The sequence below is a fragment of the Cygnus olor genome, chromosome 1, assembly GCF_009769625.2.
Source record: "Cygnus olor isolate bCygOlo1 chromosome 1, bCygOlo1.pri.v2, whole genome shotgun sequence".
Taxonomy (NCBI): Eukaryota; Metazoa; Chordata; class Aves; order Anseriformes; family Anatidae; genus Cygnus; species Cygnus olor.
In genome coordinates, this window is record NC_049169.1 from 102941065 (window position 1) to 102968621 (window position 27557).

Here is a 27557-nt window from a genome sequence, read left to right on the forward strand (position 1 = left end):
CAGGACCATGCCTGTGATGGCAAAACAGGTGTCCAGCCCTCACCTCATGTGCAGGGAGCATTGTAGCTGATCACCGTTGTTTCTTCTGAAAGAGGAGAGGAAAACGTGCCAGTGAGATACACTTTCCAAAAACTCCCTAAAGCAACCCAGCATTATGCCTCTGTTTCTAGAAGAGGTGTCCCCTTAGCTTACAGCCCACATCTTCCCTCTGCCATGACACATGAAACCACTTGCATGTAGCAAAGTTCAATTATAGTTATGGACTCCTCACTTGCTCAAGTAATAACAATCCTAGACACATTTCCAGCTTTTCGTCCTGCTAAAGAACTCAGGGAATGGGGAACAAATTATTACTGTCATTCTTCCAAGCCATCCCCTCACCATAGTGACTACAGTCCCTTTCCTTTGTTGCCTTCCACAAAATGAGTGTGCAAAAGCATGGCTCCGAGCTTCTTGCTTGTCTCTTGTTGGAAGAGTTAGACTTTGAGTGGAGCCACGTGCCAGCTTCAAGCTTGCGAGTTCTGAGTCCAGAAAAAGAAAAATCCACCATTTTGAAGCCCAAGAGGGTAAGTCCATCACTAGAGAGTTTCTAAGGGGCAGTTAAATAAATATGCTAAGGATAGTATTGTCTTAGACCAGAAAGTCTAATTTCAGAAAGACAACTTCAGAAAGTTCCTCCCAGTGGGACATTTCTGTGATTTCTGCAGTACAGCATCTGAGCTCACCTGGCATGTAGTAATCATAAACCTTGATATTAGCTGGCTTATGATCTTTCACTTGCATGTCCTGCTGCATCAGCAAAGTGTAGGCCTGAGGCTGTCGAGTCAGCTAAGACCAAGAGATGCAAAGATTACAGCCAGAACCAGTCATGTAAGACAATCCCTTCCACCTGCTCTCACCCAGGCTCCTATGGAGACATCACCACTGTAGCAGATCCTTCTAGTCCATCTCAAAAATACCTTTTACTTCACATTCTGTGGCCATCTCCCATTTTGTGTCTCCAAAATTAACTCAATTCATGAGAGACATCAAGTCCACAGAGTCAATGTGCATTAGGTACAGTGTTAGTGTTCCCAACCAATCCCACATTCCGATCCAGCTCTTCTCCTTCATGTATTTTGCCTCAGTGGCTACTTGCTTATATGCAGTCCTATTGCATCAGCTCTTACTCTGTAGTCTCACACAACTCTCACCATGAAGCAGCCACATCCAAGCTGTGGATTAACATCTGTTGGATGATGGTAGTTACATAAAATGCTGTTTGATCGGTTCCATCTTGTGCTACCAGGCAGCCTGAGTTGAAATCTTTCCCTTGCTTTCTGCTCTGTGCTGTAGATGTAACAGAAGCAGTCCCCCTGCAAGTCTAATGCATTACAATAACCAGCTTTCTATGAGGATAACTTGGTTCAGCTGAATGACAGCTGGAGATAAAGAATCGCAGAACAGTAGAAGTGCTCCTTGGAAATTCAGAATTTTAAATTCATGCCAGCTCTTGTTTCTGTTGCTGTTTATGTATACATAGAGCTGGAGAAAACCTGGAGTGGTTGTTAATCTGTTGACTAACGAGGCTCTGGAGAGAGCACTGCAGCTCACACAACCACCTGGTTTAATTTTGGGTGATCTTGGCAAACTCCATGTGCAATCCAGGATGTGCCCTACTAAATTCAAGCCACTTAAGGGCTTTCTAAGAATTCAGACTGGCTTGAATTTACTGGATGGATCCTCCTATCTCTCCAGTCCTGATCAGACCCTGTATATGGACTTTTAACAGTCTCTGAACAGTGCCAGCAGATGTAGTCTTATCATCAGTTAGCTGCATTTCACTTAAGTAGTCCTGTATACAGTCTCTAAAGCTGAAATACTGCAGGCTGACACACATACTCCTCCAGGTCAGCAAATGTGGCTGGTATGCAGAACAGCAGCTCTCAATACTTAAAATACTACTAGAACCAAAATGCATGAGTAAGCTAAAAGCTATCTGCCAGCCCACAGTCCTCCTAATGATGACATTAATCTAAATTCCACTCACTTCCTCCAGATAAAGAACGACTCGGTCAGCTTCACTTTCAACTTTCTTCACTAAGGGCATTTTCTTTAGCTGAAAAAAAAAAAAAAGTCGGAAAAACTCTAGCAGAAAGCATAAATATTCAGGGATATTTGACCTTTGCACGGGTAAAATGTTCATATGGCCAAGAAAGTGCATGGGGTGGGAAAAGGCAGTAGGAAGAAAAGGTGAAGATCTCTGTGTGGCCTGGAAGAGACTCTGGGTGTAAAGATTTACTAGAAGGAAAAGAACAATGTTTCTCTGCCCACAGAAATGATGATGGTTCTGCATAGAAACCTGCACAACGGACATCTGTCACCATTCCCATCCCAGCTGGACACAAACTTGTGGTCTCACCTCATCCAGTGAATCTGCCACGGGGCTGTATCCAGACAGCAGCTCCACTTGGATCAGGACCATGTTGGTGGACACACGGTTCCCTGTGTAGCTGCAGCAGGAACCCAGGGGACAGCACTAATGTTACTTTCTGAGCCATGATCTCCACAGATACTCCAGCCCAGCTTTGGGACTCAGGTGGAGGAATCTGCCTTTCCTTCCAGTGTTCCTCCTGTAAGCATACCTGCTTCTGCACTATGATAAATTTTTGTACTTCCCCTGATTTATCTTTTAATTATGCTCAGCCTAGGAGAATTTTATTCCTTTGGAGGCTTCTGGAGTCTCCTTCTCTAGTCAGGGCAGGGAATACCACATCCTCCTCTTGTTCTGTTGATAGTTTCTGTCCCAAATCAGGCAAGGGTAAAGCAGAGGAGAGTGACGTGACAGCTAACCAGGAGGGAGGGAGACTTAGGAATAAGTGTCAGCAGTCAGTCCCACAGACCCTTCACAACACTAGTGTTTTGGGACCTTGTCTTGGAAGGGGATGAGACCCACAGAGCTTGGGAGAATTTGTGATGACTGGCATGATGATGAGATAGGACTACAGCCCAACTCATCCCTCCATGGCCTTGTACCTTCCACCCAGCTGAGGAGTGGCATAGTTAAAAGAACAGGGACATCTTAGCGCTTGGACCTCATGAATAAAGGAGAATCCTGGCTGTCAAGAGACTGGTGTAGTGCCAGGAGCCTCTTAGCATAGGGGAGGAGAGGGGCAACTGAGTGTCTCCTACCGAGTGTGAACGGTGACAGGAAACTGGGTGGCGTCGGGTGCTGTGCACTCTGTCTGCACAGACACAGCAAAGGTGAGATCCTTCCTTGGCGGAGGGATGTGGTACCGCAGAATTGCCTGTCAGGACAGAAAGAAGCTAGTTGGCAGAAACAGCAATTTTTTGATGGTGAGTATCCTCATCTAATGTTTTGTTGCTGTCTTGCACTGGTGTAAGAGAAAGTAGAGGTGATGCTACTGTGCTGCTCCTGGTGGTGGTCACTGCACTCCTTGGAGAAGAAATACAGCTCTGACTGGGTGGTGATGATCTTGACTTCATTTTGGGAACTTCTTGGTTTTCCTTGGGTTTCCTCCCTGTTGGATCCCAGCTACTCCTACCAGCCCTGAATCATAGAATCATCACAGAATCGTTGAACGACTCGGGTGGGAAGGGACCTCAAAGTTCCGCCCACCCACCATAGGCAAGGATGCCACCCACTAGGTCAGGTTGCTCAGGGCCCCATCTAACCTGGTCTTGAGCACCTCCAGGGATGGGGCATCCACAACCTCTCTGGGCAACCTGTTCCAGTGCCTCACCACCCTCTGAGTGAAGAATTTCCTCTTAACCTCTAATCTAAATCTCCCCTCTTTTAGCTCAAAACCATTCCCCCTTGTCCTGTCATTATCTGATTGAGCAAAGAGTCACTCTCCATCTTTTTCTGAAGCCCCACACTCTTGCAAATCACTGCATCAGACTGTTTTCAGTCTTCACTTAACAGCAAGGTAGAGGTCCCCAGCTTCCATGTTTTTTCCCCAGACAGACCTTTTGTCCCTGGACTGGTATTACCTGCAGGAAAAGGCACCCATGGCCCTGTACATGCACAGTATAATCTCTGGGAATGGCAGGCAGCTCCACTGTCTGCAGCAGGAGGCGATTGGTATTGTCTACTCGGACGTTTTTACTGAAGCTCTCAGAGGAGAGAGAAACCTGAAGATCAGGGCCATCCTTGCTGAAGGTCTTGGTTGCATACAGGGCTAGGGCTTCCAAGGCAACCACTGTGTCCTGGTGTAAAAGACACATAGTTGGCAAAACAGAATCCTTGTTTCCTGTGCATCCCAGTCCTTAGCTTTTCCCTCCCTGGTTGAGATTTCCCATTGGAGTTTTAGAACAGGATTAACTCAGAGGAATACAAATATTCACCCCTCACCAACACCCAGGAGCTTGTAAATCCATACTTTTTTTTTTTTACCTTTTTTTTTTACCTTTTTTTTTTCTTTACAAACCACAGCTGACAGCAGGTTCTCTACTGCCAGTGGCCCCAGGGGATTACCTGGGTTGAAGCAAAGCCTCCATAAGGGTTTTGCTGCTTGATGAGCCATGACACAATCTGGGATGCCTTTCTGATTTCATCTGAAGACAAGCTTGACTTTGAAATGTGAGCCATGAGGATACTAGATGTCAATTCCACATCAACAGATGGAGCCCGATACCAATGTAGGGAATCTTCTTCCTGTTTGGACTGTTGACTCCAGAATATTTGAGCATCTAGAGGTGGAGTGTGGGAAGACTTATGGAGTGTGGAGCTGTATCTAATGACCTTGTAGTTCCTAGGCACTGAGTAAAGACGTGCGCTGGGACAAGATGTGGGTACATATTTTCCTATTTGTCCCCCACATCCTGCTTTTGCCAATAAAGACAGTCCTGCAGGCTGGGGAGGAGCTCTACAATATCCATGACACTTCCCTTGTTTGGATGACTGGAAGATCAGGACTGTGATATCATCCACAGAGCAAGTGTGTCTCACGGTATGGGTATAGCCTGTGGCAAACAGAGGCTATCCAAGCCTTGGGCTCTCCCCAGAGCTCTGCCAGTGTTCCCCACTCTTGCCCCACATTCTCTTGGTGATTCAGCCCTGGGTTCTCTACACAATCCTGCCAACACCCTTCTCTCCTGTCCTGCAGTCTCTGGTACCTGATCTTATGGCTGCCTTATCCAGTCTTTTGAGGATTTTCTGCTTCAGTGCCTTATCACCTGCTACTGCAAAGGCATTTGCAGCTAGTGCCAGGCTGTAGAGGCTGGAACTGCCGCTGTCAGCATTGACCAGGTCCGTTATGCATTTCAGAGCTTTCTGCACAGCTGGGTCCTAGGATGCAAATGAAAGCACACCAATTGATAGCAGGGTGTAGGGGAGGGGATGCAGCCTTGATGTGTGCAGGGGAGGGTGGAAACAGGGACAGGTCACACAGGGAGAAAACACATCATGCACTCCTGTGTGAACAAAAGCAGGGTGCCATTGTACTGTCTGCAGTGCGGCTGCACATACAGCGTGTCCCTTCTGCTGTTACTTACAGAGCGTGGCGTCCCAGAGTGTATGAGAGCTGTGATGATGGCAGAGCTCAGCCCCAGTCCTTCCTCCACTGCACCCTGCAGCCACCACAAAACAGAAGAGGAGAGCTGCCATGAGAAGAAAGCAGGAGAAGTTTTCCACTGCATTCTGCCCCCTGAGTGAACTCCAAGCCAGCAGAGACAACAGTGCTGGTCCCGTTCCTCTGCTAAAGAAGTGCCAGGGCTGGTGTCTGTTCTTGCAGGTCCCATTTCTCAACAACAGCACCTCAAGCTCCTCTGTGTAGCTTATTACCCTCTGCTGAACACAGAACGCATTCCCCTTTCCCTTTCTCCTTCCCTGCAAAGGATTTGCAGCAGCAGATTTCAGCGCCAGGGGAAAGTGATATTCCCACAACCCAGCTGCACAACAGCACCTCAGCTGAGGGCCTGGACGAGCGGCAAGAGTCTGGAGGACCAAAATAAAACATAGCTTTTGCAAGGGGAAATGAAAGGTACCATTCTCTTCACTTGGAGTAGTTATTATCTGAAGTCTGGTGCATTGAACTGCTGCAGGCTCTGCTTTGATGGTGCTGTGTGTGTGTGTCTGTGCATGTACAAGTGCTGTTTCTGACTGAACAAGGCGCATCCCTGGTATGGTGAGTCTTACATGGGTGGCTGCGATTAATCGCCATTCGCTCCATTTCTGACTCTCTCTGTACAGGGAGAAACTCAGACTGAAGGCTGAAATAGCAGTTCAGCAATGGGAAAGGAAGCTGTTTACCAAGGGAATAACAAAAAGTACAATCATGACTAAACACAACCCTGGCTGTCACTCAAGGGTGACCTGAGCACACCAGAGCCTCCCTCCTGCAGTAGTACTGCAGTAGTTCTCATTTGTTTTTGGCACCCAAATTAGGCAAGAAAGTGAAGCAGCCCTGAGGTACCCAATGAACAGCCAGAGTATGTCATACCATCAGGCCATTGTTGAAGAGTTTCCCCACACTCTTGAAGCAGCCAGATGGAGTCTGACTTTTAATCAGGGCACTGGCAGCATCCTTAATGTTCTGCTCATCTATATGGATGAAGTCCTGGGCTTGGCTGAATGTCTTGAGGACAAGGGCAGTCAACCTAGAACCAAGGAAGGGTGAAGAAAATCAGACTGAGTTAGTTACTGACATCCATCTCCAGAAGGAGACAAAAGTCTCTGTGTCTTCTGTTATCTCATCCCTGGAGAAATGCCAGCACATCAGAGCCTCTGAGCAGACTGAGAACTGGAAGCAATGCACATAAGATAGATGCTATTGAAACTCAAGCTCAGATTCACCCATTTGCAGAAAGAGGATGTCTGAGATAGAAAATTCACTGACAGTTCACTGCTCCCCTGGACCTCTGCCAATTCCAACACAGTACACATCTGTGATTTAAACACATGAGGGCTGATTTTTGGTAAGTATAAAGGCTGCTCACTCAGCCCCTTTCCCAAATCCCCTCTGGGAACAAAGCACATTGGAAAAGCTGGGAAGAAGAAGGCTTTGCAGCCAAGTTTTCAAAAGCAGGCTTGGTTGGGGTGTCCAAACACAAACAGTCAAAGAGCAGTACCTCAGGTCAGTTCACTGTCTCGTGGTACTCTTCCAAAAAGTCTCAGAAGTGGTGTCCATATGAAATACCTGCACATCTCCAGACACCCTTATATTCCCCAGGCCAAAATCCAGGACAGCTTGAGCCTGACCAGGTCAGGCTGTTGTTCCTCAACTGTGTCTGGACATCTCTGCTTACCATGTGTTCCCTGGCTCGCTTCCTTCCCCAAAGGCACTATATGAGCCATCTGCGTGTTTATATAGAAGCTGCCGTTGGTATCCTGCAGGAAGAGAATGGAGGTAGTGAAAATTTTCTGTGTCTGGCATGTTCTCAAGGTGACAACCTGCCCTGACAATAAGTCTGCAGATCACTATAGAAAGTATTGTCTCCAGGGAACTCAGCAAAGAGCTTTTAAAGGTGTCTTGAACCCTTTGTTTAGCTGAGACACAGCAGCCTGATTCACAACACTGCAATTCCCATGGCATCACACAAATGACACTGTACAAATCCTGTTCAGCATCACCTGTCTCCTGAGATCCCCACTGTACAACCTAGCATAGTGAACATCACCAGCTTAATAACTCAGCATGAGCAGAAATCCACTCACCACTTTCCAGATAGCCAATTGCCTTCTGTTTGATTTCTGGAGTCAGTTGTCCTGTCTCTTGGAGGTATCGTGTGATAAAGACATTGGGAGCAAAATGAACCATGTTCTGCTCACCACAACCACTGGACATCTGGAGGAGCTCATCTATGTTGTCCAGTGCTGTCCCCAAAATGTCACCTGTACAATAGAACCACAGCTTTGGCAGCTTTACATATTCTTGCATATAAAAAAGAAATCTATGCTCACTGATTCTCCAGATAACCTGCTAAGAGTGGGCTCAGTTCACCCCTGTTCACACTAGGGTGACTTTAAAGTCTACAGGGCTCTGGCCATGCAGAGCTATATGGTCAAAGGTGCATCCCTATAATAATAGTGATATGGTACTCATCTATGTCTCTTGGCTTGGTGGAATTACAAGCCCATCTAGCCCAGTGTCACTTGTATAAGAGAGACCAGGACTGGATGAATCTCTGGAAGAATGGGGACCAAATATTACACCTCACTGTACACATTTCCTCTTGTTACTCTGCTACAGAAGTTACAGAAGCGGCACTAGAAGAAAAGAATCCTGCAGGGAAAAATCTTACTTTCTAAGATCCCCCTAGATCTCACCTAAGAAAGAGATGTGGGCTCTCTCTGTCCCGAGGACCATGTTCTCTGGCAAAGTGAAAGTGATTGTCTCCGAAGCTGAAGTTCCTGCAAACGGCAAAAGCATCAGCATAACAACATGCAGGAGGGAGATAGCAGAGCCACAGGCATCCCCAGGAGATGGTGTGAAAAAGGCTGGAATCACCTCATCTGTACTGAAGTAAGCATCGAAAAGAGAGGGTGACACAAAGATCAGGCCACCCACTGATTTGTGACTGTGATGTAGTTAGGCTTTGTGCTGCCAAGAGCTTGTGCTACTGAGTAGAGCTGAACGGCTTTGCCTCTCCATAAAAGTTCCAAAATCCTTGACTCGCCCCTCTCCGTGCCCCTCTAGACACTCCTGGATTTGTTCACAGACCACCCTGCTTCTGTTTGGTCTCCGTGGTTCACACACACATACTGCCCCAGTTCTAAGCTAGTCCCTGTCTGCCTGGTATCTACACCTACCTTTAGGGCACAGGAGCGAGGTGCGGGTCTTTTCCTCCAGCAGCCCCTCTGCCTGGTGGGGAAAAGGCTGGTCAGTGCAGAAGAGGGAGCAATAATCTCAGATATCAGCTGCACAGCACCCCACCTTCCTGCAAGACTTCCATCCTCATGGGCTTTGCAAAGGGATATGCATGTTGCTGATGAAGTTTTGCTGGGAAGCAGGTTTCTTAGCTGCTCCATGGCCTCTGACTACATTGCTTTGTTAGCAATCAGTTCTGATGTCTCTGTCCTACCAAGCATATCCAGACTGGTGGTATTCAGCTCTCATCCCTACACAACCTACCATTAGAACCTCTCCTTGACCAACCTCATTGAGAAATGTGCCAACAGACAAGTGGGATTTCCCTTCCTAGACCCACCCCACCAGGCTGTATTGAGTCTGACCCAGTTCTGATCCCACCAGGAACCTGAAGCACACTGACCTTCACCAGCAGGTGCTTAACCACTGTGTCCTTCCCTCCAGATTCTGGCACAACAGCTGTACTCTCAGTGCAAACATCTTTCTGATCAATCACCTCTGCAGTGATGGTGAAATTCACCTTCCCTAGAGAACAAAAGTTTAAGATGCCAGGTGGCACATCAGTGCCTACATTTCAGTTTGTTCAGCCTAAGGCTGCTCATTTATGGTTCCCATAACAGGTCACTCTCCCTTCCAGACCAGTTCCATTCCTGCTTGAGACCCTGCCCCTCCCTTGTCTTCCTCTTACCTGGCTTAGTAGCTTTCACATCCCAGAAAAATGTCTTCGCTGAATCGGGACACAGACAAATGGTGAACCTGACATTTGCATGCACAAATTCAAAATCACTGGAGTTCATTACGCTAAGTTGGAGCTAGAGGTGAAACGAAAGGGAATTCAGGTTACAGAGCTGCTATTTTCAGCTCCTTGATCCAAATGTCAGTTAGAACCAGGGTGAGTTTGATAATGGCCCTGCTGCAATACCTGTGGGCCACCAACAGCCCATGGCATCACAACCCTACCGTGTTGAGATTATGGGGAAGGATAACCTGGGCCGAGATGGAGGTGTGTGGAGATTTCTGAAGAGCTGATTTCTGAAGAGGGCCTCAGTCAGTAAAGTACGGTTACCATACATTCCCTTGCCCAACACCAATCCTGGAGGGAGCCACTCACCACCATGCACTGCTTCAGGTAATTGAAAACTTTGACAGTCAGGGGAAATGACTCTCCCCGGAAGATGGAGTAGGGCAAGACGGGTTCCACAAAGAAGGGCTTGAAGCTCCGCAGGCTGGTGGTCTCTGAGATTCCCAACCCATGCGTCTCTGATGTGCAGAAAGTCATGGCACTCCAGTCTGTGATACTATCAGGTACTGTGACAGATAACTCAGCAGACCCTGAATCACTGAGGAGAAAACAGCAGAAGAGGTAAGCCCTGTCCCTGTGGATCATAAGCTGAGCAGAAAACTCACTTGACCATCGCGGTCAAAGAATGGTGAACAGTGACACAAAATTCAACTGGTGACTGCTTGCCTGTGGCATCCCTCAAGGATTTATACTGGGACCAACACTGCTTAATGGCTTTATTAATGATCTGGGTAATAGGATAGAGCACATCCTCAGCTGGGCATCCTGGTGCATGAAAAATTGAGCGTGAGTCATCTCATTTGCCCTTACAGCAATGAAGGTCATCTCTGGACTATATTAAGAAGACTGCAGTTACTGGGCTGAGGGGAAGTTACTTTTGCCCTATATTTCTCACTTGTGGGGCCACATCTGGAATACTGTGTCCCGTTTTTGTCCTATGGTATAATAAAGACTGATATACTTGCATGAGTACAGTGGAGGGCTATCAAGATGATCAGGGAGCTGGGACATTTGATGTACAATAGGAGGTTGAAAGAACCAGGGGTTTCAATATTTAAAGGGAAAGGCTATGGTAAAATCACACTGCTTTCTACAGCTACCTAATGCAAAGGTGTAGAGACAATGGAGCCAAGCTCTTCTGAGGTGCATAGTGATACAATGAGAGGTAACAAACACAAACTGGAACATGGAAAATTCTGACTTGAGACAAGAAAAAAAATACCATGAGAATAGTCAAACACCAGAACAGATGCCCAAGGAGTTTGTGTCTCCATCCCTGGAGACACTCAGAACTTGACTACAGCAACCTGATCTAAAACCTCATCTGCCTTGTACAGGATGATGAGCTCCAGACCTCAGGAGGCCCCTTCCATCCTACAGGAGCCTGTGATTTTAAGTTCCCCAGGGTCATTTGGAAAATCTCAAGATCCAGGAACTGTGCTGAACTCCTTATCCAGTTCTTCACACTCCCCTTTTCTTTATGGGCATGAAAGTGGTAATGCCTTGGCTCTGCTCCTGCCTATTCTCTGTCTGCTGTGGCTGACAGGAAGTCCGTGTGGGGCCACAGCCCATAATTACTCACTTGATGGGGACCAGACTCCAGATGAACGTCTCAGGAAACCAGGTACGTACTGGCCCTGCCTTGCTGCCCAGCTCAATGTGCTCTGACTCAGTATGTTCAACAGCAGCATCTAGTTCTGGATCCAAGTCTTCCAAGTCTTCCAGATGATCATAAGCTATTGGGAATACAAGCATTCATACAAAGACAGTACTTTGCTGAGATCAGGATACAGTTCAGCTGGGAAGAACCCAGTTCTCCATCCTTCCCACTCCCATTCGGATCCCCATTGTCCTCTCCAAGATGCCCTTGACCTACTTCACTACTTTCTTCCAGTGGACTACTCAGCACGTGGTTTCCAGCATATGCGTGCTCCCCCATGAAGAACTCCGCCTGCTCACACTTCTGATCTCTCAGCCTCTACTGAAAGACTTAGATACTATACTGCCCAGAGCCAATCTTGGCTCATTATCTGGTTTACAGTGAGACCTTTATTAGTCTTACAAAAATATCCTTCTTCCTGGGAGAGTTATCTTTTCCCCCTTGGCCATATTATCCTCCTGTCTGCCAGAAGCTTCCAGGTGGGCTCTTCCAATGCAGTCAACCTTCTGCCACTCCAGTGCACTAGACACGTCAGGACCCTTCCCCTCTTCCTGTGGTTCTCATCTCATGTGCAACATCCCACTCATCCCTGGAAGCCATTCCCAGTTCCTCAACACACTGCACGTTTAGCTGCCCTTGTGCAACCTGTATGTTACCCGTGATTTCCAAAGAAGCATGATAAATTAAAATGTACACATGTAGTCGTAGAAAGTGGTCTGGGTGCGGCACTCAATTGGAGACTTGATTTTAAGGCTGGTTAAAAATGTTAGACCTGAATTCTGGGGGAAAGAAGGGGAAGAAAAGAAGGCAGATTTCAGTGGAGGGAGTGGTATGTCTGGGGTTTGTCTCTGCCCCCACCTCCCAACATATCAACCACCCCGTGTTGTTACACCTCTGACTGACTTGAAAATTTAAACAGGGAGAATGGGGAGCCACCCTGTTCACAAAGCCCAGCTCCAACCTCCTATTTCCTCTGACTCTTCCCTTTCCTTCCAACCACTACGAAGTCTGAGGGCTTAGAGTTTTGGATAAGTGGGGAGCCGGCTTCTAGGGATGTGCCTGATCAATGGGAATTTATAAAGCTTGGAGCATGGGATGTCAGAAATCTCTTACTTCAAAAGCTTGGCAAATTCAGAATGTGAAGTTGCTGTGTTTACAGGAAGAACAATCTGTGAAGCTGCTCTGGGCTGACCCAGGATACAAAAGGGCACAGCTCTGGTATTTCAGGGTTTATGGAAATTAAATTTACCCTCAGAAGTCCATAGACATCTGGCTGGGACACTGCGTAAGAATAGCTGTTGTACATAAAGGGTGATGTAGTAGTTGGTGGAAGCATGGTCTGAGAACTGATGGTTCCTGAACTCTTGTGGACAGTACAGTAGTCACTGTAAGAGTCTGTGAGGATACTGGGGTGCTCTTGAGGATAACTGAACATATTGTACACCTGCAGACAGAGAATGAAAACAGTACAGGTTAGTTTGAGAGGTAGGCAAGATTCTCTGTGATGGAGGCAGAGCTTGGACCCTGCCTGCCACAAAAATCCATCCCCAAAGGTTTTCTATCTTCATGGAAAGCATCCACAAGTTTCAGGTATGTAGAACAAACATTAACACAAACCCCTCTGGGGCACAGGTGCATAGCTGTGGCTCATAGTTTTCACCTGAGAGCTTAATGCTCCTTAAGGAGGCCATTAAGAATCCTTAGAAGGCTTCTTTGACTGTGGGCACATCCTGGATTCGCCAAGACAAGTGTCAAGATGCAGCTCAAGTGTCCTCAGACATAATGCATCCCAGGCCTAGGTGAGAAATGAGACCTTTCCACTGCCAAAGCACCACTTCCAGTCTAGTCTGTGCATGGAAGGACTGTCCAGTTTGTGTGAGTTGGAACAAAGTTATGGAGCCTATCATACACTGGGCATATCTTCTAACGTAACTCTTCTTTTGGAGCGCTGTCATGAGGTGGTTCAGGAGATGGAAGTCCCTAGACATTTGGTTGCCACTACTGCAAAGTACACTAAGTTTGGCAAGAATGTGTCATTAGTTTGTACTTGGGCTTGTCAGTGGGTTATTCTATTAGATCCATCCACAGAAACTGGTAATTTTGGCTGATGATTGATGTTTGTCTTCATTTTTTTTTCTCATGAAGCCATGTCCTGTCCCCATTTAAATACCTGTTGATATATCCACTGTGCCTGATTACCCAGTGACTGTAATTAGATATTCAAAAGGCATCTCTCCAATAACAGCAGGGCTCAGCCTTAGACTCACATTAGCCCTGGATAGCTCAGCCTCTGGCCTTAGCAAAAGTACACTCTGGTCTACAGCACGGATGCTACATAGGGAGTGTGGTGCAGCCTGCAAATGGAGATGGACAGCTGATCCTGGAAGAGCCACTGTGTCTGAAAAGCCAAGCTTCACCTGAAATGGAAGAAGAAAGAGGGACAGAAGACATTGAAAGAGGAGTCTGTGACTACTGGGTTCTACCGGACATTTATTGACAGTTTTTAGCTAATTGGCTACCCTCCAGCCTATGACCCCCTTATGTTTTGCGCGTTACTTACATGGTTCCTGAAGCATTTGGAAACTTTCAGGCTGAAGCTGTCAGCTGCCACTTGACCCTCAGGGAAGGCAGTGTAAACAAAGAGCATAGCCATGGGTGAAATTATGTCAATGGGAAGACTGATATTGAACGTATCACTGTACTGACCTGAGGGAAGAAGGAGAAACAGCAGTATAGGAAGAGGCAAGGAGGTCTGTCTGTAAGGATTATGGCAGCAAAATGGTCATCCTCTGCAATACTTCTGTACAGTTACTTGGATAAAGAGCTATTCTGTCTTGCTTCTGGGGAGGCCACAGCTAGACCAGGCTGTAAGTTAGTGCCATTTTGTAGCACTGATCTTATATCATGAGGGATCTTGCAACACTGCATGCTTGCAAGAGAAATGACTTTCCACTGGAGCGTGGCAAACAGATTCTCTGAGTTTTCTCTTGGAGGCCTCTGATAATTCCTGCTTGGCAGCTAACTTCTGACAATTGCTTCATTTGATCAGAAAAAAAAAAAAAAAAAAAAGGGAAATTAAAAGGCAGAAGAGAGATAGCATATTTGCCATTCCACTTGAATTATTTTTGCCAGCTTTGTTGTTTCCTGTTGGTCTCAGATCTCTCTGTCCTTCCCCATGTAGGCTTTCCTGTTGGGTCCTTAATCTGTTCTTGGTATTTAGACACTCTTACCTAGTGGTGGATCAAGAAGTACTCTTGTTTTGCCGTGATGCACAAGGGATCCTCTGGCCAAAACCTAAAGGGGAACGAACAGAGCAGTGGGCTGACAAGTGCCACTACTCTGTGTCTCTGGGCCAGCAAAGGGCCCTGTGCCAACATAGACCCATTGCAAAGCTGACCTCGTTGCCTGTGCTGCCCTGCACTCACCAGGTGGTAGAACTCTGCTCTGGCAGCCCCGTCCCCCAGCTCAGTGGCCAGGAGATGATAATTCACGGTGACCTGCTGCACGTCCCCGCAGGGCAGCGCTGCCTGCACTGGTTGGATCCTCACAGAGCTACGGCTGGAGGAGTAGAAGGCCCTCAGTGTGAGGGATGCAGTACCATAAGACACCCTCATGTTCTGACTGCTGAATTCCTCTGGCTGGGTCTTTGCCTGTGGCACAGAAAAGGTGACTCAGTCTTCAAAGATTTCTTACCAATCTCCCCAGGCCAAAACTGTGACTGATGGGACAGCAGCCTTTGAACCCTCCCACAGTAAGGTGTTGAAAGCACCACTATACTGACCTGAAGGAAGGAGAAATAAAAGTACAGAAGGAGGCAAGGAGGAGGCTTCTGCTAACCCTAGAGCAGGCCAAATCATTCAGTTGTGCAGAGTGGCTTAATAGTCCCTGGATCAAACCACTGAACCCTTCACATTCATATGGTACACTTGGGGAAAGTATCAACATGGATCTGCCCTGATAATGTATTTCACTGTTCAGTGTTATTCCACTCACACACCATATTTCTTTTAGCAATCTCCCTGATCCATTCAGTAGGGATGGCAGGGGACAACTGAAGATCAAGAGCCTTGCTCATCTCTAAACTATGATCTATCTGTACCAAGACTATGATGTTAACATCTTTCAGACTTCCAGCCAGGTCAAGATCCTTCATATAAGATACTACATAAAATATGATGAAAAGGAAAGACGTGCCTTGACCTGGAAGTGTAGATATGGCAGGTATTAGAAACCTACCCCTAGAAGCAGATGAGCCTTCCTGGTTCATGGGAAAGCAGACAGAGAACTTTTCTCTGTCATTTCCCTATACCTGGCAGCCATCTTTAGCTCCCACTCTGCTCCTTCCATCCTGGTTACCTGTTTTGATCCAGATTGGCTTGCAGCAACTGGTTCCTTACTAGCTTTCCTTCCTTCCTACGTTTTCTTCCTCTTATATCCAAGGTTCTTATATCCAAGTTCATTATCTTCCTCTTATATCCAAGGTTTTTATATCCTAGTTCTTATGCTATGAGGGTGATACACAGCGAACCGGTCACTCATTTTTTCTTCTCTACGTGTATTTTCAGATGCTTCTCTCCTGGCTCCTTTCCTAACTTCCCATCCCATGCCATGTGGGAGTCCTTCCTCTGTTTTCTGTCCCTGCCCAGTCTCACAGAGCCTCGTCCACCTCAACCAGAGGTGCTATGGGGATAGACCTCAGTCACAACATCACACAGCCTCTGTCCACAAACCTGTCTGTCATCATGTCTCCTGACTGCTCAGGGACTGCGTGTAGCATCAGAATGCTGGCTCTGCCAAGGAATATTTCTCTTGCCCTAGATCTGTCATTTCACTGCTCCGCACTTCCACCTCCCTGGCTATACAGAGACAATGACATCAACTATGGATCTGAGGGATGCATTGCTTAGTGCTAGCCAAATCCAGTGTGTTCATTGGCCTTAACCTGCAGTCGGACTTCACTGCTGTTCCATGCTGAAGTCTCTAAGATGAAAGAGGCCATCCCAGTGTCATCTGTGAAGTAGGTCTTGGTCTGCTTCCTGCTACCATAGGACACTGTAAGAATCACCTTTTTGTTCTTCAGGTGGGTCCCATTGCCACTTTTGAGTTCCAGCTACAACAATGCAGAAAACAGAAAATTGGAGGCCTTGGAACTGAAAATCTGCCTCACAGTAGAAGACTCAGTTCCCCTCTCTGCAAAGGGATTCTCAGTGTGGCCCCCTAACTCCTCCAATGCCTCCCCATTTATGCAGAAGCCATCCCACCTGGCAAAGCTATGTACCTATTCTGTGGTCACACCTTTGGATTATCTCTTGGTGGAGACATCAAAGGAGAGATTGGGATAGAAGAGTTGTGGCAGCTTTGGACAGCTCAGAGCAAGGGGACTCATTATTTCTGTGTCTGCCATCCCCTCAGGCTGAACATTCCACGTTTTTGCTCTGTTCGCTTACATTTCCATAGTAGGGAGCTCCTTGCTGATAGTAGTAGCTTGTCCCCCAGAACTGAAGAGTTGTGATACCAAAAGTGACTTTGCAGTTTTCAGTGGTGTTGAACTCCACTCCTAAGAAAGACAGGAGATGCACGCAAGTGAGTATCATGTGTCTGAGCAAAGGCAGAAGGATTGAATGGATGGAGGTAAACGTTGGAGTATCACTCACAGGGAACTGTAGTTTCTCCATTTAGCTTCAGGAGTCATTTAACACACATTATTTGTTAATAGTGTCTCCTACATTGTGAGCTGCTGGAAGGACAGAGGCCTACCACGGGGGTTCTGCCAGACCCAAATCCTCTTTCTGACTTTGTTTAAAATTGTTCCACTCCCAATTATCCACTTTCATTCTCTTTCCATTCTCACAGCAGAGTCTCTATAAGGCAGCATTTCCCCTTGACTACACAACTTATTTTACGGTCTGCTGTCTTGTCATGTGGTGCCCAACTGAAATCACTGTCATTGCTTGGTAAGTGAATATGTATTACTGCTTTCAGCAGGGGGCTGGGAAACATTTTCTTGTAAGGAATGGTTTGTAACATTTTGGAAGAGAGGACACCTTCCAGGATGGGCTATTTAGCTCTGGGCAAGTAGCTTCATATCCCTGCCTGGGATGTTGAGATAAATCTGGCAAGATGCCATTTATTAATGGTACAAAGTCAGGGCTCACGTTATCACTGGTTGCTCTAAGCCCCTCCTCATTCCAAAGGACTTCCCTAAAATGTGGTTTAAAAAAAAAAAAAGAATGTGGCCTGGTCCACATTTTTGCTGTAACCAGAAGAGGAGAAACAGCAGCTCTAGTCCATCTCTGATAAACCAAGGTGACTGTCAGAGCTGGAATGGCCAGACCAGCTTCTAGAGGAGCAAGCATACTGGTAAAGGCTATCTTGTAACTGGAAGAACTCACATTGCCTGTCTGAGTTAGACCTCAGTGGTATGCCCCATGCTGCTGTAGTGCTTCCAGGAAAGACACAACCCTCTGAACACCTGCCCCCTGGAAGCCAGTGTAGAAACTTCCACTTTTTTGCTGTGTGCAAGACACAGGGAGTCTTGCAGGTGAAAACCCAAACGAAAGCATATTGTAAGAGTGTAAATAAAAAGACCTTCCACAAAGTGTAGAATTGTGTTTTTTGTTTTTGCTACCTGTTCCACTTTCTTTCAAAGCAGCCACAGCTTCCAGGTTGAAATCGTAATTGTCAGTACGCTTCTGGTGGTAGGTCTTAACGTGCACCTCAGTGGTAAAACAGCCGTCCTCATTTGTCTGAGGGTGTGAAATTGAATCTATTAACTGATTATGAATGCACTAATCATTTCTGTTGTTCAGATTAAACCCAAGGCCCAGAAGTCTAAATTACGTGACTAAGACACTTGAGATAAAGGAGCGCTGCCCATACTGGCATGAACCATCTTCTTTCTGGGGCACTGAGGAATAGGAGATCCTGGTTCACAAGCATGGGTGTGTGAAACATGCTTTACACTCTTTACACAGTCATTCACATGCCAGTAGGAAACATTAATTGCCATTTCTCCTTGAAACATGATGTTTTCTGCTCTGGCAGGATTTATCTTTAATATATATATGCTGGGTTATTTAAAAACATGTAAACAAATGTAGATACATTTATTCAACCCCAAAGATGAATGAGTAAAGCTTATGCTGAACTGCAATTGTTTGCTTAGACATAAGAGGTAATCTCTGTCTTTCCAAAACAGCTGTTTCTGGGAAACAGTATATACATCTTTCTTTACATCAGATGAAAATCTCTTGCTAAAAGGCATCCAGCAGAAGTCAACTGATGTGGACAGTATCTCTATTTTTATTGTCCTGTCACAATACCTGGCTTGTAGGTGAATCTGCAGCAGTTAGCTTGTCTACAAATGCTCCTTCCTTTGAGTGCATTAAAGTGCATTTAGAGAAATTACTGAGATGGGTTAAGATTATTTCACAGGGGAATTAAGAACATATTAGTCCATCATCCTTGACTGGACTGAAGAACATGCTGCTTCAACAGCTGATCCCCACCCCACATCTTACGTTAGCATTATTCCTTCTCTTTGCCCCCGTTTTTCTCTTTTTCAGGAGTAGTGGATGGCCCGTGTGCTCACCTTGCCAGTGTAGTCCTTACAAATACTACGCTTGGCTTTGGGAGACTTCCTTTTATACTGGATATGCTTACGGCACACCACAGCCTTCACACTACCTTGAACTGGTTTTCCATATGTGTACCTGGCAAAATAGCAGAGAGGGCTTACATACATGCACAGAAACACTGACTCAAGACAAATAATATCTGCTTTAGCCTGTGGTTTGCAGCCATACCGCCCAGCAGCTTGAAATATCTTCATGGATCATGAGCCAAGAATTTACAAAGACTTAATCAGATTAAAGCAGAAGGCAGTGGTGGGTGAATTCTCCTCTCTAAATTTACGTTAATCCCACTAGACAGTGCTAGCAGACATTGTGCTGGCCACAAGTCTGAGTCATTATTCCCTCCCCACTGGCACTAATCAATGCAGCAGAGGTACTGTACTGTATGGCACATGCCCCACTGAGGAGATCCACTGTCTTACTTTCAAACTCACAGATAAATAAGTAGGGAGAGAGAATACGGAGAAAGGTGAGAGTCCAGGAGAATTCCTTAGCAGAGGATGTCAGGGTACCAGACATCAGGGAGAGGGACAGTTGGCAGAGATCATTTTGCACTTGGTTACTGATAGCTGCTCAGTTTCCAAAACAGTAAGAATGCAGCTTCTGCCAAGGTAAGTCAGCTCACATGCCACAGATATGGAGATGGAAGGTCTCCTCCAAGATGGTGACCACCTGAGGCATCTGGATGGAGACACTGAACTTGGGCAGAACTGTGAGAAAGCAAGAGAAATATAATGCAGTAAGGAGAGAGAGCTTGTTTGTCCCAGATGTCCAGAACCTCCCCAGATGGTTGTTCACAGAAAGACAGTCTCTCCTTTTGTTCCCTGTCCCTGACAGGACTGGCACAAGGCCTGGTAGGAATGCATCAGCAGCCTGGCTAAGAGAGCGTGGTGTGAGTAGACAGCTTTAGTCCACTTCACAGAGCACAGTTGCAGGACAGTGCCTCAGTCCCTCCTCAAGACATGTGGAAGGAGAAAGCCAGTGGGTCTGAGTGAAAATCAGTGATTACACCTATTAGCACGTGGTGGGACATTTCAGGTGCTAGCACAAATAGCGCAACTAGCACAGCTGTTCACAGCTGCAAGGCCAATTCAGCCCTGTGAGAGGTTGGGAATCCGGAGGGAATGCATTTTTGTCTGTTGCTGCGAGCTCCTTAGACCCTTACCATACTCCTCTACCCTGAACGTATGTGTGCGGTCAGGCGTTTTGATGGTATACTCTCCAACTGGTGCTTCTGCAGCCAGAGGGAAGGACAGATCCACAATGCCTCCCACAGGGGTAACATTCAGCCACTGTGCAATTCGGTTCCTTTTGGGGTCCTGTGTAGGTAGTCATAGAGAATGGTTATTTCCAAGTGCAAAAAGAGACACTTCCAGGATACCTGTGCTTGAGTGCACATAGTCATCCTGAAAGCCCAGACCTATGACACAGCTATGGTGCTCAGGTGAGTTCCAGCTTAAAGAATATAGGGCCTTTCTCCCTGTCTCATTGACAAAGTCATTCTATTGTGTTATTGCTCTCTACCATCTCACTGACTGTGGTTTGCTGCCAGCCAGTCTCACTAAGAGATAGAGGTGGTTCCTCTCAAATGCCCCTGCGGTGATCTGAGCTGGCATATCCCCGAGGTCACTTTGAAAGTGGTCAACCCTGACAGCACGTGCTGCCTAAGGCATGATCTACTAGAGTGATCACTGGGGAGTGTGATAGCTTGAATCCCTGGGAAAGTCTGGGGAAATAAGTTCAGGACACCATGCAAGGCACCATGAGGTCCCTAACAGAAAGCAGGATTTAAAGACCTGTGATGCTGAGCAGAGGCTGTGGAGCTGTAAGGTCTTTTTGAGGCTTTATTGATAGTCATAGTTGGCCCACAACTGTCTGTTGCTGTTTGGAACTGGGACCTCTCTGTATGGGTTATTACAAACACACTGCTTTTGGGCATCTTTCCTCAGCTCTGGTGATTGTAGTTCATATTTTATCTTTCATATTAAGATGAGCAGATTGTAAGGTCAATATCCTGAGAGCTGCTTTAGGAAGCTTGGCTCTTTTAGGAAGCTGTGTAGCCACAACACTAACTGATCTAACTTCTATTTTCTGTATGTTAAATATAAAAATCTCCTGAAAAAGACGTTACATTTTCGTAAACTTTCAATTCACAGGCTAGAGGGACTAAAAGTACTCTGACCACTCTAGAAAAGTTGGCTGGACAGCTGACTGATTCTCACTGGCACTGCAGGAACCCTTATGAGACTGGTATCATAACACTGCACTGCCACACTTGTGTGGACAGTAAAGGAAGGGCAAGAATTCAAGTGCTGTTCTCATTCATTCTGAGGTATTTGTCTTTCTGCATCCGTACCCTCCCTCCAGTCATCTCCAAACCTTTGTCTTCCCCAAGGGGTGAAGAGATCGCTGCTTTCAACAAAGTTTTTTTTACCTTCAGTTCCACTAGGCGGTGCTGTGGGAAGAAAATAACAGTTAGTGGTAGGACGCTTTCAGGAAAGCCACTTCTCATGCCCCTCTCCCCTCCCCAGCATTTTTGTCTCCCAATCATCCATGAGCCTTCCCTAAGCAACACCCCGGGATTGCCTGTGACCCAGCATCATAAGCAGTATCTGCATTGCCCAGTGCTGTTTGTAAGCACTAAAACCAAGACTGAGACTAGCTGTCCACCTAGCAGGGCCAAACACTGATCCAAAAAACATGGAGGCAACCCATAGCACTTTCAGACACACCAAGTTTTCTCTGCTCTTGACTTACTGTTTCATTGCTGGCAATGAAGTTCTGATCCAAGGTTACGATTCGCAACTTGACTATAGAGCAAAAGAAAAACAGGACTGGTGACATTGGTGGTAGGGTGATGGTTGGACCAGATACCTTGAAGGTCTTTTCCAACCTTAATGATTCTATGATTCTAAATGAAAGTCTGTTAATAGGTATGGATGTGCCAATGTGCTTCATTGAAAGGGTATAGGCAGAAGCTAGTGCCTAAGTTCAAAGACCTGCTCTGAGCTGGCAGCCTGCTAAAAAATAGGAAAAAAAATGCTACGAGGGACAGTGTGGGGTTTCTGGGAAGGCTGATTGTGCTGGTGAGAAACAGCATTTTTTATGGACATTGGACCTAAATTGAAGCCCCCAGTCTTGCCTGCCGTGAAGGTCAATGCCAGCAGCAGGTGGAGAGATAATGGGGAAAAGAGCTTTGCACTGAGGTGATCTGAATTGTGTTAGTGTGGGGCCTGCAGCCTGTTCTGAGGAAGTCTGTGAGGGAGAGAAGGCTTTACGGCAGTCACAAACCATGTCTGACTGGAGCAATTATGAATACAACACAGTGCCATGTGGGCCTTTTCTCATGCCTCTGCCAAAACACAGAAGCCCTGTTCACACTGGCACGCTGTCCGAGTATGACTAGTAATGCTAAAAACATGCCATGCCGACACATGGCAGAGGTATCCAAATCCCTCAAAGCAGGAACAACCTCGAAGAGTGATGGAGGCGGTGCAGGCCGCACCCCAGGAGCTGGAGGCTACCCTGTATTTGTGGCCTGAGGACTGCCTCTTCCTCTCACAATGCAAGGCGTTATAACCATACCAATCTGACCGGGTTTGTACACAGGTTTGTCTGTCTGGATTAAAGTCTTCTTCTCTGCATGCTTGATTAGGACTTTCTGTTTCTTCTCAAACTCTGAATTGGCTCCCAAGACTGTGATCTCAACAAAAGCTACTTCCTCTGGCTGTCCAACAGGGGGAGGGACCTGCAGGCATAATTGTAAACATAACTGAAGCTGAATCTCATTCGTGGATCCCCAGTCTTCTGCAATAATGATTTTTATACTGATTTTTTATTGCTCCAGTTCTTCTTGCCCTGAAAGATATCACAGTACTTTTCAGAATGTTTTCTAGAAGAGTAAAATATCAGTGGGGCTCAACAGCAGGAAGAACCTGTATAGGCTGAAGCAGAAGATCCAGAGCCCGATTAAGAGAGGCCCATGGGATGACACAGTTAACTGTCTTTCCAGTCCAGCTAAAGCAGAATTCATGAAATAGCCACCCTACTCACAATCCTTGAAAATATCCTCCTCACCTGGAAGCTTGTGCAATGGAAGAAGATGAGCTGAGAGATGGTCTGCGTGATCAGAGTCTCATTCCCAGCTTTGCTTTGCAACGATACTGTCACATGGATTGGGACTGCTTGCTTTCTGCTGAGCTGGAGGCACACTGTCTCTGAGAAGGGGTGGTAGAGCTGAGATGGTATTGCCACAGCATAATTTCTTTAAAAATAAATAAATAAATAGATAAATAAATAACTCAGATGAAATTGATTTTCTGATGGGATGGGTTTTGACTGTGGGATTTGGGTACTTCTTAGTAAGACTTCTGGTTGCTTCATTCCACTGTCAAGATCCTGGTGGGACAAGATCACACTGTTCTCATCTATTGGTAATGTAGGCATTACCACCGAGGCTACAGTACATGCTGCATACACTTACAGAAAGAGACAGTCGCTGCTTCCAAAACCAATGCCATTTGTTGTATGAGACCCAGCGTACTGACCTCATGTCCCAGACACAACATCTCATAAACACGTTTTCTTCAACCCCTCACACATCCGCCCTCACTCTCATTCCAGATCTCACACATCTGTGGCTACTATCATAGCTGTGCCCATGGGTAACACCAACAAGCTGACCGTATTGTTTTATTTCACCTTAAATGGCATTGCAGCAGTTAGGACCAAAGAAATGCCAACATTCAAGGAGATCTGAAAACTTACTACTGCTTACTGCCCCTAGACTGAGTCAGATATCAGCACCTTTTGCAGCAACAGGAGTGCAAGGCCTTGAAAGATCAGAACAGCAGGGATATGGTGACATTCACAGACGTGAACTGCTGGCAGTTCTCAGCTGGAGCTCATAACCATAGCAAGAGGGAGTCAAAGTCCTGTTGGCCAGGAGCCATAAATGCTTTCACAATCAAGTGCTGTCAAGCTGCCTTGAGCAGCCTGTCTGCTGCTATTATTAGAGGAGATGATAACAGGTGCCAACATTTTGATTTTCCTTTTTAGGACGACTCATAGCACCTCCTGCCTGCCACTGTGCCAAAGGATGCGATGTGCACTAAAAGCTTACTTCTTGAATTTCCCAAACCTCACTTGCTCCTAATGGTCCCTCGGTGCACTCTCTACTCTAGAACATTTTCTCACACCCCTCTGCTGATTCTTCCCATGTCCTTGCCTTCTGAGCTATAAAAGTATCACACAGCCTCTCTGAGGCTGTTTTTCCAGGATCCCTAGAGCAAGGCTAGATTACCTTCTGATGAAGCTACAAAAAACATTGACATACAGGTGTGACAGCAGCCTGCCTGCTGAAACCAACAGTATTACCATCAAGGAAAGCTTCATGCTGAAGGCAGCAGTAGGAAACAAGCAGCAGTAAAGACGTATTTGATTGGAAGCTGTATCAGCCTATAGAGTATGTCCAAGGCTGTACTCCCACTAGAACAGGCTTTTAAAACTAAGCTTGTGCATTCCACACCACACGTGGCTTGAGAAAACTCAGCTAAGACCCAGTGACATATTTCATACTGTTACATCTACCGTAGGGAGCACACGGCCAGCTAAGGCAGAATCAACACACTGCTTTACAAAGATCATGCGTATTAGATACCTTGGACTCACATTTACCCAGTTTGTAAAGGCACCCAGCTTTGTCTACCAAAGGTTTAAATGGCAACTTCTGACTCTGGGGAGAAAAGCAAAGCCTGGAACACAGTAGGACACATGAGATGCTGGCAGGTCAGAATTAAACACATGCAGAAAGCTGTCAGGTTTGGTATAACCTGAGTCCTTGCAGAAATACCTGGTCTACACCATAGGCACCAGAGGGAGAGCCAAGTAGTAGGAGTAACGTGGTGGGGAGGGTGCATGAAGACCAGGTAAAACCTTGGGCGTATGAAAAATGAGAAACTCCTTCTGTCCTCTTTGGAAACACTGCCACCCCCCAAGAGCTCCCCCCAGACCAATGCGCGTATGCGAAGCAGCTGAGGTTCTTACATCACTGCAGATGTTCCAACCGGGCTAGGCAGGAGAAGGATGCTGCCCCACAGGAGAGCGATGCTCCACATAGCTGAATGCAGGTTGAATCCCTCCACGGGAAGGTGAGCCTCTCCTCTGCCCACCTTTGCCCCTGTTTCTGCTGCTTTCTTTCTTCCCTCTGCCCCTCATCCAGAGATGAAGGACTATGCAGCTCTTGCTCTGACAGGGTGCCTGTCTCTTTCGAAAGCCTGTCTTGGCTTCGAAACCAAGAAGGTGGAAATCATGCTGTGCATGGCTGGGGCTGGGATGTGGGCGGGTGGAAGGGGTGGAGACAATGTTTATTGCTGAGGCACCAAAGGCACTTGCCCCAAGGCTTTGTAAGCCTTGTTGATATTTCTCTGGGAGATGTGTTTCTCTGCCTTATCTTATGCAGCATAGCTGATGACAGCAGGAATGCTCAGATACTTGATTTGGTATGGGGGTTTAATTTTTACAAGGGTGTCTTTAGTGGGATTTCATTATAGAATCACAGAATCACAGAATGGCCGAGGATGGAAAGGACCTCTGAAGATCATCTAGTCCAACCCCCCTGCCAACCAGGATCACCTAGAGCACATTGCACAGGGCAGCATCCCGGTGGGGTTTGAATCTCTCCAGAGAAGGAGACTCCCCACAGCCTCTATGGGTAGCCTGTTCCAGTGCTCTGTCACCCTCACAGTAAAGAAGTGACTCCTCATATTCAAATGGAAATTGGAAACATTCTTGGAAACATTCCTGGAAACATTGGAAACATTCTTGGGCAAATTTGTTGTTTTTGATGTCAGTTGGATTTTGCTTTAGGTTTGAATTTCTTCTGTAGAACTTCTTTATGTACTATTCATTTTGTATTGAAACTTCATTCCTGCCCTGCAGCCTCTGGCCAGGCCAATCCAGGGCTCCACATACAGCTCTCGTAGTGTCCCTAACTTCTCCCTGGAAGAAGGGAGGAACTTTAACACTTTATTATCTTTTAGTTGTCTTTCTGTTCCCATTTAAATTCTGACGCAGCTAACTTGATGACTATTCAGAGATGAAGAGCCATGGGGAATGTTTCTGAAATCAGATAGAATTCTGTTTTTTGTCTGGCTAATTTAGGCTTGAAGTCAAAGTTGATTTCAGAGAATCAAATGTATTCCCAGATCAGTGACATACAGTGCTTCAAACCTGCAGATTATTTGAATGTCTGTGCTAGGTGAAAGGTGCACATTGCAGTTACATTGCTCTGTGAGCTCAGAGAGTGGATACACATGCACAGACTCCATGCCAAAGTAAATCCAGGGGATTGCTTCAGCTGGGATCAAAGAGTGGGCAGACGGCAAATTCATTCTGTATTGTGTACCTTTGGTTATGATCTGCAAAACAACAGCTGTGGCCAAAGCAAGATGAGGACAACCACCTTCAAATAAGGTTGTACCTAGAAGGCAAATAGATCCAAGCCCTGCTCACTTCAGCTGCCACTGCTGCCATACAGAAAAAGGAAATAGAAGTTTGCAGTACCTGGTAGGAGTCTGAAGGAGATTGGTGGTGGTGTCACTGTAGAAATACCTTATGGTTGGATGAAGCTGTGAACTGGATCTGGCTGGGATGGAGTTAACTTTCCCTGCGGCAGCCCATACAGTGCTGCGCTCTGCACTTCACAGAATCACAACTTGTAGCTAGAACAGCGTTGGTAGCACACCAGTGTTTTGCCTATTGCTGAGCAGTGCTGGCACAGCATCAAAACTGTCTCCAAAGCTCCCCAGAGCCAGTAGGCTGGGGGTTGGCAAGAGGTGGGGAGGGGACATCACCAGGGCGGCTGACCTAAACCAACCAAAGGGATATTCCATACCATGTGGTGTCACACTCAGCACTCAGCAGTAAATGGTGGGAAAGGGGAAGGAGCGGGGGGGCTCTCATTATGAAGACATCTGTCCTCCTGAACAACTGCTACACATATTGAGGCCCTGCTTCCCAGGATGTGGCCGAACATTGCTCGTTGATGGGATGCAGAAAAGAGTTGTTTTCTTTCTCACTTTGCTTCCATGTGGTCTCTGCTTTTTTTTTTTTTTTTTTTTTTTTTTTTTTTTTTGAGGTGGGGAGGAAATTAATTGAAAGGTTTTGAATTCAAGCAGTGATGAAAAACTGGATGAGGGAAAGATCACTAATAAAGCACAGTCAGAGAGCTGAGGATCCTTTTTCACAAGCTAAGGATAATAGCTGCTTTGTCTCCCATGGGGTGCTACAGCCAGAATCCAGACCAGCCAAAACTGAGGTGAGCTTTTCTGCTAAGTCCCTTTCAGTTTGGGTTAGAGGTCACCCACTCCACATGTCCCCCACAGTGCTCTGACATCCCACCACCTGGAATGCCATCTGAGCTTAGACGTGGGTGGAGAACTGTGCTGTGTGGTCTTTGCCATTGGTGGAAATAAGTAAATATTAGCTAGTGTCATTAGCCTGGAAGAGATATAATCTCCATATGTAAACTTCCCCCACACTTTGGCCTTAGGAACATCTGAGGGGTGTATTTAGGATTGTTCCAGCCCATCAATACAGGCTACTCTCTCCTCCTGTGCGGATCTTGACAGCTGTCTTTCCCAGCCCAAGCA

General features: G+C 46.4%; 1 protein-coding gene across 1 annotated transcript; it reads right to left on the reverse strand.

The window, feature by feature from the left end:
- Positions 1–44: 44 nt before the first annotated feature.
- On the reverse strand, positions 45–23352 carry LOC121073326 (alpha-2-macroglobulin-like protein 1). Its single transcript, XM_040564168.1, is given in 33 exon segments — positions 45–85; positions 726–828; positions 2030–2098; positions 2402–2492; positions 3172–3287; positions 3994–4209; positions 4478–4692; positions 5119–5290; positions 6444–6600; positions 7249–7330; positions 7658–7834; positions 8270–8353; positions 8747–8798; positions 9208–9335; positions 9499–9622; positions 9922–10150; positions 11195–11348; positions 11967–12051; positions 12522–12716; positions 13833–13978; positions 14503–14566; positions 14698–14922; positions 16215–16382; positions 16720–16829; positions 17901–18018; positions 18864–18984; positions 19532–19616; positions 20072–20225; positions 21341–21361; positions 21664–21716; positions 22492–22654; positions 22984–23123; positions 23262–23352. Coding segments are annotated over 33 exon segments (4149 nt in total).
- Between the last annotated feature and the right edge of the window lie 4205 nt (positions 23353–27557).